This window comes from Oncorhynchus masou, chromosome 17 (assembly GCF_036934945.1).
Source record: "Oncorhynchus masou masou isolate Uvic2021 chromosome 17, UVic_Omas_1.1, whole genome shotgun sequence".
NCBI classification, from domain to species: domain Eukaryota; kingdom Metazoa; phylum Chordata; class Actinopteri; order Salmoniformes; family Salmonidae; genus Oncorhynchus; species Oncorhynchus masou.
In genome coordinates this window covers 14,299,853-14,317,266 of record NC_088228.1, presented here as the reverse complement: position 1 = coordinate 14,317,266, position 17,414 = coordinate 14,299,853, and the positions used below count along the sequence as shown (strand labels likewise).

The window sequence follows — 17,414 nt, the reverse complement described above, 5'->3', positions numbered from 1 at the left end:
ACAAAACGGATGGCACTGTGATAGACTACATCAAGTTTGCTGAGTAGAGTGTTGGAGGCTATTTTGTAGATGACATTGCCGAAGTCAAGGATTGGTAGGATGGTCAGTTTTACAAGGGTATGTTTGGCAGCATGAGTGAAGGAGGCTTTGTTGCAAAATCAGTTTAATTTTGGATCACCAGCAGCAAGAGAATTGAACCCTGTGGCACCCCCATAGAGACTGCCAGAGGTCCGGACAACAGGCCCCCGATTTGACACACTGACCTCTATCTGAGAAGTAGTTGGTGAACCAGGCGAGGCAGTCATTTGAGAAGCCAAGGCTATTGAGTCTGCCGATAAGAATGCAGTGATTGACAGAGTCGAAAGCCTTGGCCAGGTTGATGAAGACGGCTGCACAGTACTGTCTTTTATTGATGGCAGTTATGATATTGTTTAGGACCTTGAACATGGCTGAGGTGCACCCATGACCAGCTCTGAAACCAGATTGCATAGTGGAGAATATACGGTGGGATTCGAAATGGTCAGTGATCTGTTCGTTAACTTGGCTTTCGAAGATTTTATAAAGGCAGGGCAGGATGGATATAGGGGCTATTCAATGCTATTGCAGAACGCCACATGATGTTTTTGTGCTGGTCAAGGGCAGACAGGTCTGGGGTGAACCAAGGGCTATGTCTGTTCTTAGTTCTACATGTTTTGAATGGGGCATGCTTATTTAAGATGGTGAAGAAAGCACTTTTAAAGAGCAACCAGGCATCCTCTACTGACGGGATGAGGTCAATATCCTTCCAGGACACCCGGGCCAGGTCGATTAGAAAGGCCTGCTCGCTGAAGTATTTTAAGGAGAGTTTGACAGTGATGAGGGGTGGTCGTTTGACCAAGGACCCATTACGCATGCAGGCAATGAGGCAGTGATCTGTGAGGGAAAAATTATGTATTCACCTTATTTGTTGGATATGTAACAATTATTTACTTAACGAACAGTAAGATATTTCTGTCCTGCCAATGCTGTGTTTTATGGTCTCCACTCTGCACCCTGCAGCTAGTCTGGGCGTTGAGGACATGGGTTCTACTAGCGAGAGCTTGAAGCTGACAATTGACTTGTGTTGGTGATAAAGCATTCTGTAGACAAGATGTGTGACTCTAGATAGAGAGAGCCTGGAAGAGTTAAGAACAATGCCTCATTGTCTCATCTTCTGGCATCTGGGAAACGAAGTAAAAGACCATCCTGTGTAGATAACCAAGGTGGTTTATGGGAAGGTTAGAAGTGACTGACTAAGCAATCTTGGTATCAGCTATATAAAACTGTGCATCATCTGTACAGTCTAGACTCTCAGCCTGACAGCAGTCAGTCAAGACTGGTGGGCTGACGGTCTCATTATTGCAATAATTAATCTATATTAAATAAAGATGATTGATTGAAGAAATGACTAAGACCAAGTCTCTCTCAGTACTGAATTTCCACTACATTTTGCTGAGATCCTGGTTTAAGATAGCAGAGGTATATTTAGAAGGCAAATTGGTCAGGATGATATCTAAGAGGGTGCCCATGGTTATGGATGTAGGGTTGTACCTGGTAGGTTCCTTGATAATTTGTATGAGATTGAGGGCATATACTGTAGCTTAGATTGGAGGAAGGCCGGGGTGTTAAGCATGTCCCAGTTTAGGTCACCTAACAGTACAAACTGAAGATAGATGGGGGGCAATCATTTCACATATGGTGTCCATGACACAGCTGGGGGCTGAAGGGGGTCTATAACAAGCGGCAACGGTAAGAGACTCATTTCTGGAAAGGTGGAGTTTTAAAAGTAGAAGCTCGAATTGTTTGGGCACAAACCTGAATAGTATGACAGAACTCTGCAGGCTATCTCTGCAGTAGATTGCAACTCTGCCCCCTTTGGCAGTTGTATATTGTCGGAAAATGTTATAGTTAGGGATGGAAAATTCTGGATTTTTTTTGGTGGCCTTTCCTAAGCCAGGATTCAGACACGGCTAGGACATCTGGGTTGGCAGAGTGTGCTAAAGCAGTGAATAAAACAAACTGCCCGTCCAAGTGTTGGACGGGCAAGGAGGCATGGCTGAGTCAAATAGGAATCCTGACTTAATGAAGTGGTGATTAAAAGGCCATCTGCTTCTTGTCAGTAATAACCAGATCATCAACATTAAGGAACGTGGGCAGCTGTGAGGAGGAGGGTTTATTCTCCAGGTCTTTAACCGTTTTCCAGAACTTCTTGGGTTTAGACCCACAGAGAGAACTGACCTTCCAGATAGCCTGAGTGCACTTATTTCTCATTTGCCTGAACGATAGTCAGTCAGCCTGAGTATGCGTGTGCCAAGCCTTTCGCCAAATGCAATTCTTAAGGTGGAGTAACTATGCAAGATCACGGTCGAACCAGGGGCAGAACCTGTTTTTAATTCTCATTTTCTTTATGGGGGAGTGTTTGTTGACAATACCACTCTATCTTCAACAGAGGGGATCAAGCTGATTCTATACCATTTTACCGAGGTCAGTTCATGAAGGAAGGGTTGCTCATTAGTTTTTTAACTGGAGTCTATTTCAAATCAGGACAGGTCGTTTCACTGAACAGCCATTATGAACATAGGCTGTAAAACAATGATCACTAAGGTCATTACAGAAAACACCAGACTGATACCTATCAGGGTTATTTGTGAGGATAACATCGAGGAGAGTAGCCTTTCTGGGTGTTTGGAGTCATACCTTGTGGGATTGGTAATAATTAGTACTTGGTCAGGTGGTTTAAGCATATCCCCGTTTAGGTCACCTAGCAGGACAAATTCAGACTTAGTCTAAGGGGCCAGGAGAGAGCTTAGGGCATTTAGGGTACAGGCCGGTGCTGATGGAGGACAATAGCACCCAGCAACAGTCAACAAAGAACTATTTGAAAGTTTAATGCTTAAAACCAGCAAATCAAATTGTTTGGGGTCAGACTTGGTGGAGACAACCGTGCACTGAAGGGAATCCTTGGTAATGATTGGCACTGCCCCACCTTTGGAAGATCTGTCTTGCCGAAAAAGGTTATAACCAGAAAGGTTAACAACACTCTTCCTTAACCACGTCTCAGTAAGCCGGTGATTAGATTCACGGTGTAAGCCGGTAATTAGATGACTTATGACATTATAAAAAGGGGGAAATCATTTAATGAGAATTAACTTTAATGTATGAACAAATCTTTATTATACTGGATGGCGGTGGGTTAAATAAATGTATGTATTCATTGATGTGAAAAGGTCTTTGAACATATAGTTAGTTTCCTTCTGGGAGGTCAGAGATAGTGTCAAAGATCAAGAGTTTAAAGCTATACAGCATTTATTTAAATTGATCATAGCAGAAAATATATACATGTTAGATGAATTTAGTTTTTATGCGTTCATTAACCAATTCAATTTAAAATACTCTGTCCGTTTCTAAGAATTTGTAAGATCCTTATTTGCATAAAATGGACAGAGACCAGTCAACCGAAATTAGCCAATAGCATTTATTCTCGAGAGCGCTGGTCATAATGCCATGTCCATTGGTTAATATACCTCACATTTCATCATAGTTTTTAGATGTCCCTCCTCTTCTCTGACAAAGCAGCTTCTAAAGTCCATTCCAACCCACTAACGCACACACTATATCTGGATTATCTCCTGAAGTCTCACCACAGTTTATTACCACTTAGCTGACAGTTCCAGTCCCCCCCAGATACGGAAAACCCGGAGGAGCTCTCGCTGTCTTATTTTATGTCCACAGAGTTATAGCTGGGTCGGTTCAAACATAGGTTAATGATTCTCTTTGCTTACTTTAGACACACACATACATTCCTTCATCCACAATGGTTACCATTTCCAATTACCCCTTGTCCATGCTAATGGAGCCTAATGGTTAAGTTTCTGGGTAGAATTATTTAATCATTTATCTTCAACCTTGATAAAATATCTTAACAACACAGTACATGAAAAAGTTGAAAATTGTAACTTCTATTTTTGATACTTGATCCCTGAGCTGTCCCCAAGTTGAAGAAGTTTGGGACAATTACAGCATGACTTGTAATTCCAGTACATTTACAAAACAAGAGCGGCTTACAGAAGAAAGTGCATATATTTTCATATTTCATAATGCTCCCCGATGGGTATAGAACCCACAACCCTGTCGTTGCAAGTGTCATGCTCTACCAACTGAGCCACACAGGACGTAACTAGCCTGCTTTACAGAAACAATACAAATACATAGTAAAATATCTATCACCATCTTAGTAATGAGCTCTGTGATAACAGCCAGACAACAATTAGGACACATGGAAATGTCTCTAACAAGCCCTTCAATTTCCTCAGTATTCTTTACTGTATTGTCTGTCAGTCCATGTTAGTGTTGAGCGTCTCCTCTTGTAGTCAGTTACCCCTGGTAACTTGATCCCAGGCAGAGGTAATGCATAATTATAAACTCTGGGTTATCTTCAATTGGCACGTAAAACACTTGGAAATTGACAATCGGATAAGAGTGTTTCAAAGTACCTAGTACTAAGACCCTGTACTAGTTGTCAGCTGGGTCTGTGTTGAATTCCAATAAGGTTCATTGAATCTGTGACAGGTCTGAATCTGTGAGAATGGAAGAAAGATTTGTTAGTGGGCTGCTATAGCACTAATATAAGAAATAGGACTGTCAGTCAAAAAAAGTTTATTGATGATTATTTTATATTTTGAACTGTTATGATTGGCAGCATGGGACAAACATCTACATTTGAACACACTTTTCATGCAAAGATGTGGTGTATTTAATTATGCCTCACACTATGTTCCCATCCAACCATTTTTATGCAAGTAAAGAACCTGTCAGATGAAAAAATTCACGACAGGCCTGATGGAAAACAGCAAAACTTTGCCGCTGTATATTTGCAGTCACGTGATGCTATGTTGTGGTCCTCCCACTATGACTTGGAAAAGCAGGAAGGGTTAAATAGGCTACAGATTAAATGAATTAAGATGAACTTCACAGGATTGTGAAAGTGCATGGCGATGAGCTTGATGGTCATTTCCAATAGGTTAAATATCAAGGATTATTATTTGTAGGCTATGCTGGTGACATGATAGTTGGTGCTTGGCTGATAATTGACAAATAAAAATGATCTTGGTCTTATCCATAACCTCATCGTGGCTGCGTTCACACAGGCAGCCCAATTCTGATATTTTGCCACAAATAGGACTTCTGACCAATCAGTTCAGGTCTTTTGCCCATAATAGGCAAAAGATCAGAATTGTAGCACACACTCTCCACAAACTGTTGTCTAGTGAGCATGCACCAAGACCAGATTGGGCATGTTTGCTTTATCAGAACACAATTTGTAACAAAACCATCAGTATAGTTGAAAATGCAATGGAATTGAACTTCGTTTTTTTATTTGAGACATGAAGACATGATGCAAAGTTCTTTATATGTGCACTGCATCATTACCCACTGCATTTTATCTGCAACAAGACAGTTTGATGGAAACACACCTCCGCTGGTAAAATGTGCATCTTTTGTTATGGAAGTAAAAGATAATTCACATAAATATTTTGACAAGTGGATGGAAACCTTGCTAGTGCTGTATTACTCACCAGAGCTTCCACGACTTCCATAGGCTTCATCTAAAATGAAAAGCAAAGGCAGAAATCAATATTAGTAGCATAGTACAGTAGTATTATAGTAGTATAGTGTACTGTACTGAAGGAAAATCATGGGCTTAACATGCTGACTAGACCACCTTTGCTAGCAGGTTTATTTTGTCCAACCACTCTAGACGCGATCAGGACACGCAGGTTGAAATATCAAAACAAACTCTGAACCAACTATATTCATTTGGGGACAGGTCAAAAAGCATGAGACATTTATGGCAATTTAGCTAGCTAGCTTGCTGTTGCTAGCTCATTTTTCCTGGGATATAAACATTGGGTTGTTATTTTACCTGAAACGCACAAGGTCGTCCACAGATAAAAGGGTAAACCGAGTTTGTTTCTAGTAATCTCTCCTCCTTGATATGGCGGTTGGCAACAAACTTTAAGTTGCATTACCACCACCAACTGGACTGGCGTGTGGACCTCAGTTCATCTTTCAATCACCCATGTGAGTATATGCTCCTAAAAACCAATGAGATGGGAGAGGCGGGACCTATAGCGTATCAAGCGTCACAAATAGAACCAAGTTCTATTTTAGCGCCTGGCTACGCAGATGCTATGAAGATGCTCATTGGCGCGCTCGAGCAGTGTGGATGCAATGATTGAATAACATGGGTGTAAATTTATTTTGCGGTGTGGTCAGTATGTTAGGGCTTAAATAAAGACATTTTTTTTGTTTAGACGCAAACGTGACAATTCATCAAAAAGCCCTGTAGGAGAATACTATACTCTGACGTCAGAACCTTGACAAAATTAAGTGAGTGATGGCCATGAAAACACACATGACTTATGGCTATAGATATGTTCAATAAGTATATATTATTCTGTCTTTATCTAGCTTTATTTGTGAGAGCTAGATAACCTTTCATTACGTGGCCAGGAAGTTATGATCTCACCGTTTTCAGCTTCAGCATCGGGTGCATTTGTAAGAACTTCCCTCTCAGAGGACAGATCGACTACAGTAGCCAAGAAAATAAAACATTTTATGCCATTATTCTTTTTCGGAAAGCCACATTTAATAAAAAATGAAAATAGTCAGGGGAATACAGACATCTATTTAATTTTCACCACTTGTTAAGAGTTGTTGATCATTTTCTAATTGACCTCATGTAATAATACTGCGCATGAATTGAATACTTACCAGAAGTGGTTTCACCTCCTTGATCTAAAATAATCAATACACGAAGACATTAAAACACAATGATTATCATGCATCAGCATCAAATATAAAAAGAGGTCCTGGAAACGAGACACCTATCCCAAGAATGAAACTCACCAATCAAACTCCCTCCATCTTGAACTCCCAGGGCAGCATTCTCTTCAGGATTAGCTGGGGAAAATCCTTTCACATTAGTCTAGAACCTAAGTTCTATGTACAGTGTCATACAATGTTTGGTTCCACATGGAGAAGAGTCTGTATGGCTCTGATCAAGCCAGTGTTTTAACACTTCTAACAAAACATGAGTCTAAATAAAGAGAATAAGTCATTAACCAGCATGGTTAGTACCTTGGTTAATATAATGCACTGTATTCATTGGTTGAGCACCCTTGTCTCTGTTTAAGTTGGGCTGACATTCATTTGGTTTAATAGACTTTACTCACCAGCCAAATTACTATTAGGCTCAGATCTCCATCTGTTTTTGAAAAACCATACAACCACTAACAAAACAGCCAGTAGAAAAACAAATAGTCCAATATAAGCTGGATTTAATCCCTCCACTTGACTCTTCACTTCTGAATGTTTTTTCACCTCTGTAAGCACACAAGAACACAAAGAAGTCATTCCATTGGTTTCTGCATAGTTGTTATACAAGTGTTCAAAATCCAACAATAATCTTTGAATGGTGTCCACTTAATTTATCCAATATTGACTAATTCTGACCTTCGAGACTATTTGAATTGCTCATAAACATCATAGAGTCCATGCTTTGAAGTAATTTCAAGACATTGAATTGAAAACAACATTTTACCCCAAGTGTTTTTCCGTGTTCCGGGAAAGCTTTTATGATTGACCACACATTGATACACTTCAGATTCGGAGGCGTTAATCATCACTGTCTTTCTCAGCTGGTAGGTATTATCTTCGTTAGGTCTGACCCCTGATGACCGGACACCCTCCATCTCTGTTAGGTTTACATTATTCCTAAACAGATTCATCTCAATGGGTGAGGAGCTGGGATAGGTTCCGGTTACTAGACACGTCAGGTTGTTGTGCCCAGGTTTTAGAGAGCCACGAGGGACAGTGTAGATAAGTGGATCAGCTACAACATTGCAGAGACATAAGAATACATGGTTAATTACAGAACATAAATATGAGACCTGGAAAAAAAGGTTATAAATACAGATATGATTGACAGTGGGATAGGTGATAAGAATGTGATTCATACAGTTGGTGATTGCATGACTTGATTTACAGTAGTTGAATGCACTGACTAAGTGGCTTTGGATAAGAGTGTCTTCTAAATGACAAAATGTAAATGAAAATGTTCTGAAAGAACAAACATACATCTGGAACAGCTTATGAAATTCTAAATATGAAAAACCAATGACAAACCAACAGTTACACTCACATAAGTTATTGTACTGAGTTGCATTGAGTTCAAATTTCTGAAAATTATAGAGTGCCTGATAACATTCCACATACAAAAAGTTGGTTATTTGATATTTGATGCTCCTTTTTCTGTTCCAATTGTTTATAATTAACTGAGCAGCAAAATCTACTGGAGTCCATTTATTTGTGTTTTGAATGAAGTTCATTGTTGTTTCTCCATCATAGGCAAACTCAGCAAACAGGGTTTCCTCATCGTGAACAGGTTTGCGTTCAGGGATGTTCTTACAGCCAAACCTCATCTGCACAATACCACCGCCTACAACAAAGATGAGAGGGATGAAAACAAGGCTGATAAAGCAAAGATGGTAAACTATGAAGTAATAGCTGCAACTCACTTTTATTTTTTGTCATGTGCATCTTCAGGTCTTCAGCTCTGGATAAACCCCACTTATCAATCTTCTGTCGACTTGTAATATGGTCTTGCCAGTAGTGATTCCCAAAGCTTCTCTCCTTTTCATTCCAGATCTTTTTAGGTACAGGGGTCTTGAGAACACTACTGTAGAAATCCACTGGTTCCCCATCCAACAAACCAACAACTTCATAGTGGGAGGAATTAAAGAAGGTGTACATGTACTCAAGTATATGTTCCTCTGTGAGCAGAGGATGTTGGGAGAGAAAGGGAGAACAATTATGATAATTAAAACTATTTTATTAAAAAACAGAACAAATAATAGGCTACATTTACATTTTAGTCATTTAGCAGACTCAGTCTTATCTTGATCGACTAACAGTTAGAGCATTCGAGAAATTGAAAATAAATGTAAGTGATTTCTTGTCTGAATAGATAAACATCTCGACAATATAAACTGTTAGAATAAGGTTGACTATGATAATATAAGCGTGAAATAAAACGTATGCAATTAATGAGTTTGTTCTAGGTTTCATTTTCGTTTTATATTAATGGATATTTCGCCTTATCAGTTGAGAATCCAATGTTTTGTAGCCTAAAGGTGACGCAAAAATGTCATTTTTCTAGTTTAAATCATTCATTTTTCTAATAACCCGGTATTTCGGGTAGCTGATGGTGTAAATAATGCAGTGGACAGTAGCCTATGTGAATAGACACAAACATATTATATTTATAGAATCCATTCCCTTCCGTATCTAATTCTATGTTCTAGATATTCTGTATCGTATTCCTTATAACGAACAAGTTCAGTTAAAAAGTTACATAGACTATCAGAACAGAACCTCAAAACAGCCCGAGCCAATTAGTAAAAACATAACTTACCTTCAGAGCCGAACTTTACATCAGATTGGGAAATTAACGAGAAAAGCATGAATATACATAAGTATCGGAACATATTTTTGTGTGCTAATGATGGTAGGGTTAGATTCTTAAGATCAAACCACCCTCGCGGATATAATATTTTTTTGCATTGCAGTCAATTCCCCTCCGAACATATGTATTTTTCTTCAGTGAGTTTGAGCCAATTACATGTCAACAAATATGACAGTCACGTGTTGTTAGGTGAAAATCCTTGCGATAGGTACCATCCATCTCCAGAAATAAAGAAAGTTAGGCTACAATATTCGGTAAAAAAATATTATATCACTTGCCACACTAATATATAAAACCCTTTTGTAGGATACATATAACCTTTTTCTGAAAGTTTAAAACATTTCGACCTAAATGTTTTATATAGCCTACAAAAGGGTTTTATATAGAACCTTTTAGGCTGCCATATGTTGCAACCTGGTCTCAGAGCATTTCTTATTATTCTGTATGTAAATCTGACGTCCTCCATTCAGTACACTATGTTATGTTTCGTATGGTATGTATTAATTTGTGAATGTCCATCATTAATTGTGTATAATATGGTACAAATGACAATTTTTATGATATGTTTCGAATTGCAAACTGTACAAAGGTTAAGAATTTCCAAAACGCACAATATGTTACGACTTTGCAAAAAGTATGTCATAAATTCCAATTTGTTGTTGCTAACGTTAGCTAGTTGGCTAAGTTTCTAACGCTAACGTTAGCTAGGCTAGGGGTTTGAGTTAAGATTAGGAATTCGGTTAAAGAGTTAAGGTTAGGGTTAGCTAAAAGGGTTGAGGTTAGAAGGGTAAGCTACAACCAACCATCCTCCTTTTGTTTTTTCCTTAAGTAACCATACCAAATGTAAAATATTATAGCAAGATGGCGCCGTACTGGATGGCTGCCGTTTTGCAAACTCCGACCCAACTTTGCTATTTTGTGATTATTTTGTTTTTTATTTTTACTTTATTGTCAAGAACAACCGACAAGAAATTTTGAACATCAGAGCAGCAGTTACTTACCCAAATTCAACTTTGACTCATCTGCCCTGAGTACTCTCTGTAATTTCGACCCAATTTTCGGGCTACCCAAGAGGAAACTCCGGCATTACAGAGGCAAGAGGAGGGATCCTGGTGAGATTAAGGCGAAGAGAAAACCAGCCACCTCCTCCCTCCATTCTACTGGCTAATGTACAGTCACATGATAATAAGATGGAGGACCTTCGATCGCAGATCTGCTACCCACGGGACACTCGAAACTGAAAGATTCTTTGCTTTTCTGAAACATGTCTCTCTGACAATTGGCTATCCAACTCAATGGATTCTCCATTCACCGAGCAGAAAGGAGAGTGGAGTCGGGGAAATCGAGGGGGGGGTCCCTTTTCATCAACACCAACTGGTGTGCCAACTCCAGCATGTGGAAGTACCGACCCACTGTTCACCCTTCTTGGAATACCTGATGGTCAAATGCTGACCCTTCTACTTCCCAAGGGAGATTTTAGCTGTTATCCTTACTGTTATATACATTCCACCTCAGGAAAATAAAAATAACAAGCTGGCACAAACTGTACAAGACTATAAACAAGCAGAAAAACTACATTCAGAGGCTGCTTTTCTGGTTGTTGGTAGATTCATTTAAATCTGTGTCACTAAGACACGTGATTCCCAACTTCCATCAACACGTCTCCTACACTACTCTGGGTGATAAAGTCCTATACCACTGTTATTCTACCCACAAACAAGCATACAAGACCCTCCCTCATCCGCCATTCGGCAAATCAGTTCATGACCCCATACTCGTGCTTCCTGTTTAGAAGCAGAAGCTCAAACAGGAAGTACCCATGACTCTCTCCGTTGAGAAATGGTCACCAGAATCAGAGATTATGCTACAGGACTGGTTTGCTAGAGCTGATTGGAATATGTTTCAAGACTCCTCCGATAACATTGATGAACTATACACCTCCGTCACTGGCTTCATTAGAAAATGCATCAAAGACGTTGTCCACACAGTGAGGGTTCACTGCTTCCCAAATCAAAAGCCCATGATTGGCGCTAAACTGAAGGACAGCGCTATCGCACAGAGCTATTATAGACAACCCTGAGGCTACGGCTGAGGACAGGAATAAGTACAAGAAGTCCAGCTATGACCTCCGCAGTTTCAAAAGGACAATATAGGAATGAGGTGGAATACACAGGCATGTGGCAGGGGCTGCAGTCCATTACAACAGAAGACCCAACCGTGATCTGCCTAATGATGCCTTTCTACCAGACGAACTCAATGCATTGTATGCATTCTTTGACAATCACAACATTGTGCCAGGTGTGAGGGCCACTCTCCGAGGCTGACGTGAGAAAGGTCTTTAGATCAGGTCAACACCCGCAAGGCCCGACGGTATTCCAGGGCACGTTCTCAGACATGCGCAGAACTGGCAGGCATATCCATGGTAATTTTCAACCTCTCCTTTCCCAGTCTGTAATCCCCACGTTTTAAGATGACCACCATAATTTCTGTTCAAGAACTCTAAGGCTTCATGCCACGTCTACCTCCCTGTAGCACTCACTTCTTTAATCGCGAAGTGCTTTTTGAGGTGCCAATTTGTATACTGCAATAGTAGATCAATAGAAGACACAATCTCAATCTGAACATCTCCCTCTGCAATTGGATCCTTGACTTCCCGACGGGCCGACCCCAGGGTGTAAGAGGAAGGAACACCACCTCCGCCACGCTGACCCTAAACACAGGGTCCCCACAGGGCTGTGTGCTTAGTCCCCCCCCTTTACTCCCTGCTCACGCATGACTGTGTGGCCACGTACGACACCAACACCACCATCAAGTTTTCTGACGACACAACGGTGATAGGCCTGATCACCGGCGATGATGAGTCAGCCTACAGTCAGGAGGTCAGAGACCTGGCAATGTGGTGCTGGAGCAACAAACTCTCCCTCAATGTCAATAAGACCAAGGAGGTGATCGTCCCAAAACCCGCGGCCAGTCTTGAAGAAGACTCAGACAGCGCCTCTTCCCCATCAGGAGGTTGAAAAAGTTTGGCATGGACCCTCAAATAGTTCTACAGCTGTACCATTGAGAGCATCTTGACTGGCTGCTTCACGGCTTGGTATGGCAATTACACCGCCCTCGGATGGCACTACAGAGTGGGGTGTGGACAGCCCAGTAAATCACTGGGGTCGAGCTTCCTGACATCCAGGACCTCTATGTCAGTGAAAGGAAGGCCCGGAAAATTGTTAAAGACTCCAATCACCCAAGCCATAAACTATTCTCTTCCGAATCGACTAATATTTTGCTGTGTATAACTGCAGTTAAGCTATTCTGCAAACGAAAATCCTCAGTCAAGCAATCTGCATTGTAGAATTTCCTGCTCACATGCACTGCACATTATGGTAGGCTTATCAAGTAGAATATGCTTGACAGGACACTACTGCATCATGGGCAGCGCCATAGAAGCAGCAAAGAGGTCAATCGAACTTAACCGGGTGGGACTTCAAACTTCATTGGCTGATCCCTCCTAGTGACCATGTTTGGGTCATGTCCACCTGGATCATCAGGAGGGGTCAGTCAATGGCAATTCCATTGTTTTGGTTGAGTTTGATTGACCTCTTTACCGCATAATCTATGGCGCTGCCCATGATGTCACAAAGGCTATAATGGCACACATACAAAGAAGAGTTGGCATTTAGCAGTCACTACTTCTAAACCTGAAAAGAGACAACTTCTACATGTTATGCAGGGAAAACAGCTAAATATATCAAAATCTGACATAAGTAACCACATTGTGGGCCTGTTACAATGTATAAATCATGACTGATTTAGCAAATATCCACTATAAGATCAGATTTGTTGAATGTACGCATATCCTTTACCGCATGGAAGTCCCACCCAGTTGACTATGTAAAATAGTGAAAGCCCTCAATGGCGCTGCTCATGCTAATACAGCCTTTTGGCCGCTATAGGCCTCTATCATTCTCTATTGTATTAACCAATGATTTACAGTGCATTCGGAAAGTATTCAGACTACTTGACTTTTTCCAAATTTTGTTACAGCCTTATTCTAAAATTGATTAAATCATTTTTTTACACACAAAAAAAGAATACAATAAAAATACCTTATTCATATCAAATCAAATGTTATTGGTCACATACACGTGATGTTATTGTGGGTGTAGCGAAATGCTTGTGCTTCTAATTCTGACAGTGCAGCAATATCTAATAAGTAATACCTAACAATTTCACAACAAATGCCTAATACGCACAAATCTAAGTAAAAGAATGGAATTACGAATATATAAATATATGGATGAGCAATGTCAGAGCGGCATAGAATTGTGAGGGTCGACGCTGGAGACAGAAAGCGGGTGTAGTGAAAACATTTAATAAATAACAGACATGAAACAGGACAGGAACAGCGTCTGGACAGGGGAAAAATAACGACATCAATGCAGACACAGAGAACAAATGGGGAAGCAGACAGTTATAAACAGGGCAATCAACAAACGGAAGGAGTCCAGTTGAGGTCAACGAGTGCTGCTGTGCGTAATGATGGTGACAGGTGTGAGTAATGAAGGGCAGCCTAATGAAGGGCAGCCTGGCGACCTCGAGCAGGAGAGATGGAGAGCAGGAGCAGTTGTGACAGTACCCCCCCCCCCCCAGGGGCGCGGCATTCCACCTGGGCGAGCCTGACGGGCCTGGCCGAGGCATGAGCGCTGGACAAGCCGGCTGGGCCGTAGAAGCCCGACGAACCGACAGAGGCGTGGGAGGCTGGCAAACCGGCTGAGACGTGGGAGCCTGATGATCCGGTTGAGGCATGAAAGCCTGATGGCTGGCTGAAAAGTGACGTGGGGTGGGCGCCTGCCGAGCCCACCAGGGCAAGAAAAACCTCTCGAGTTAGCTAGGGCTTCTAAGCCTGACAAGCTAGTTTACACACCCCCGGTTCCATTGACGACGGCACCCGGACCTGACTTCACCAACAAAAAACAAGGCCTCCCTGATGCTTCCAATTTCGGTCTCTGCATTCTGTGAGGGTTGACGCTGGAGACAGGAAGTAGGTACAGGGAGAACATTTAATAAAGGGCACAAGGTGAGACCCAGATGCAGACATGGGAGGCAGATGGTTTGAGTCTTGATACTTATTAAAAATCCAAAAGAGTTAGGCAAGAGAATGGTCGTGGACAGGCAAAAGGTCAAAACCAGTTCAGAGTCCAAGAGGTACAGCGTGGCAGGCAGGCTCGAGGTCAGGGCAGGCAAAATGGTCAGGCAGGGACAGACAGAGTCCAGAAAACAGGTAAGGGTCAAAAACCGGGATGACAAGCAAAAGAGAATAGAAGCAGGAGTATGGTAAAAAAAGAAGCTGGTTTTGACATGAAAAACATACAACATGAACTGGCACAGAGAGACATGAAACACAGGGATATATACACCAGGGATAATAAGTGACACCTGGAGGGGGTGGAGACAATCACAAGACAAGTGAAACAGATCAGGGTGTGACACGGACATGAAACAGGACAGGAACAGCATTTGGACAAGGGAAAAACTACGACATCAATGCAGACATAGGGAACAAACAGGGAAGCAGACAGTTATAGACAAGAAAATCAACAAAGAGGAGTCCAGGTGAATCCAATGATGGTGACAGGTGTCCGTAATGAAGGGCAGCCTGGCACCCTCGAGCACTCGAGTGGGAGCAAGGGGTGACAACACTAAGAGACAGTATATACATATGAGATGAGTAATGCAAGATATGTAAATAATTATTAAAGTGGCCAATGATTACAAGTCTGTGTATGTAGGCAGCAGCCTCTCTGTGCTAGTGATGGCTATTTAACAGTCTGATGGCCTTGAGATAGAAGCTGTTTTTCAGTCTCTCTGTCCCAGCTTTGATGCAACTGTACTGACCTCGCCTTCTGAGTGATAGCGGGGTGAACAGGCAGTGGCTCGGGTGGTTGTTGTCCTTGATGATTATTTGGGCCTTCCTGTGACATCGAGTGCTGTAGGTGTCCTGGAGGGCAAGTAGTTTACCCCCGGTGATGCGTTGTGCAGACTGCACCACCCTCTGGAAAGCCCTGCGGTTGTGGGTGTTGCAGTTGCCGTACTATGCGGCGATACAGCCCAACATGATGCTCTCAATTGTGCATCTGTAAATGTTTGTGAGAGTTTAAGGTGACAAGCCAAATTTCTTCAGTCTGAGGTTGAATAGGCACTGTTGCGCCTTCTTCACCACGCTGTCTGTGTGGGTGGACCATTTCAGTTTGTCAGTGCTATGTTCGCAGAGGAACTTAAAACTTTCCACCTTCTCCACTGCTGTCCCGTTGATGTGGATAGGGGGGTGCTCCCTCGGATGTTTCCTGAAGTCCATGATCTTCTCCTTTGTTTTGTTGACATTGAGTGAGAGGTTATTTTCCTGACACCACACTTCCAGAGCCCTCACCTCCTCCCTGTAGGTTGTCTCGTCGTTGTTGGAAATCAAGCCAAATACTGTTGTGTCGTCTGCAAACTTGATGATTGAGTTGGAGGCGTGCATGGCCACGCAGTCATGGGTGAAGAGGAAGTACAGGTGGGGGCTGAGTACGCACCCTTGTGGGGTCCCAGTGTTGAGGATCAGCGAAGTGGAGGCGTTGTTTCCTACCTTCACCACCTGGAGCGGCCCATCAGGAAGACCAGGACCCAATTGCACAGGGCAGGGTTCAGACCCAGGGCCTCGAGGTAAATGATGAGCTTGGAGGGTGCTATGGTGTTGAATGCTGAGCTATAGTCAATGAACAGAATTCTTACATAGGTATTCCTCTTTTCCAGATGGGATAGGGCAGTGTGCAGGCAATTGCATCGTCAAATTGAAGTGGGTCTAGGGTGACAGGTATGGTAGAGGTGATATGATCCATTTTTACATGTTTTATTTTACCTTTACTTAACTAGGCAAATCAGTTTAAGAACACATTCTTAATTTCAATGACGGCCTAGTGGGTTAACTGCCTTGATCAGCGGCAGAAAAACAGATTATTACCTTGTCAGCTCGGGGATTCGATCTTGCAGCCTTTCGATAACTAGTCTATCGCTCTAACCACTAGGCTACCTGCCCTAAGTATCTCAAAGCATTTCATGATGACAGAAGTCAGTGCTATGGGGCAATAGTCATTTAGTTCAGTTACTTTTGCATTCTTGGGTACAGGAACAATGGTGGCCATCTTGAAGCATGTGGGGACAGCAGACTGGGATAGGGAAAGATTGAATATGTCCATAAACACACCAGCCAGCTGGTCTGCGCATGCTCTGAGGACGCGGCTGGGGATGCCGTCTGGGCCGGGAGCCTTGCGAGGGTTAACACGCTTAAATGTCTTACTCACGGAGAAGGAGAGCCCACAGTGCTTGGTAGCTGGCCTCGTTGGTGGCACTGTGATTTTCTCAAAGCGGGCAAAGAACGTGTTTAACTTGTCCGGAAGCAAGACGTCGGTGTGCGCGGCATGGCTGGTTTTCCTTTTGTAGTCCATGATTGTCTGTAGACCCTGCCACATAAGTCTTGTGTCTGAGCCGTTGAATTGCGACTCCACTTTGTCTCGATTGGTCAGACCAGCGTTGAATAGTCCTTAGCACGGGTACTTCCTGTTTGAGTTTCTGCCTATAGAAAGTGTCGTAATGTGACTATCCATTAATGTGAAGACTGTTATATGATCAAATCAATTCTCTAGGTGTAAATATTACCTGATTAAGCTAATCACGTAAACAAGTCGGGGCACCACGGGAAAATGTTGTTTAAAGCATTATTATTTCTCGAATTTAACTCTCTTCAGATATTTTCATATCTTATTGATTAGAGTCACTTATTAATGTATTATTACCTCATCAGTCATATTCTGAATGTCGTAAACCGTTGGATATCTGC

At 42.0% G+C, this 17,414-nt stretch overlaps 1 protein-coding gene across 2 annotated transcripts; it reads right to left on the bottom strand.

Annotated features, from left to right (window-relative positions):
• Positions 1 to 3,303: 3,303 nt before the first annotated feature.
• Positions 3,304 to 9,683, bottom strand: LOC135558552 (zinc-alpha-2-glycoprotein-like). Of its 2 annotated transcripts, XM_064992430.1 has the most exons (10): positions 9,494 to 9,683; positions 8,598 to 8,852; positions 8,222 to 8,518; positions 7,622 to 7,912; positions 7,254 to 7,403; positions 6,928 to 6,981; positions 6,793 to 6,816; positions 6,548 to 6,607; positions 5,595 to 5,624; positions 3,304 to 4,595 (listed from the first exon to the last, which is right to left on the bottom strand). In XM_064992430.1, the coding sequence occupies exons 1-10, from the start codon at positions 9,564 to 9,566 to the stop codon at positions 4,570 to 4,572; spliced, it is 1,260 nt and encodes a 419-aa protein (XP_064848502.1). In that variant the 5' UTR covers positions 9,567 to 9,683; the 3' UTR covers positions 3,304 to 4,569. The 2 variants fall into 2 exon arrangements, with proteins under 2 accessions (XP_064848502.1, XP_064848503.1); XM_064992431.1 differs by lacking the exon at positions 8,222 to 8,518.
• Positions 9,684 to 17,414: the final 7,731 nt, after the last annotated feature.

Excerpts from the sequence above, each read along its gene's own strand:
- LOC135558552 (XM_064992430.1), bottom strand. The coding sequence starts at position 9,566 with ATGTTCCGATACTTATGTATATTCATGCTTTTCTCGTTAATTTCCCAA. Across the intron at positions 6,982-7,253 it reads GCCTAATAGTAATTTGGCTG|CTAATCCTGAAGAGAATGCT; the intron begins GTGAGTAAAGTC and ends GATTTTCCCCAG. Across the intron at positions 5,625-6,547 it reads CGATGCTGAAGCTGAAAACG|ATGAAGCCTATGGAAGTCGT; the intron begins GTGAGATCATAA and ends TTTTCATTTTAG.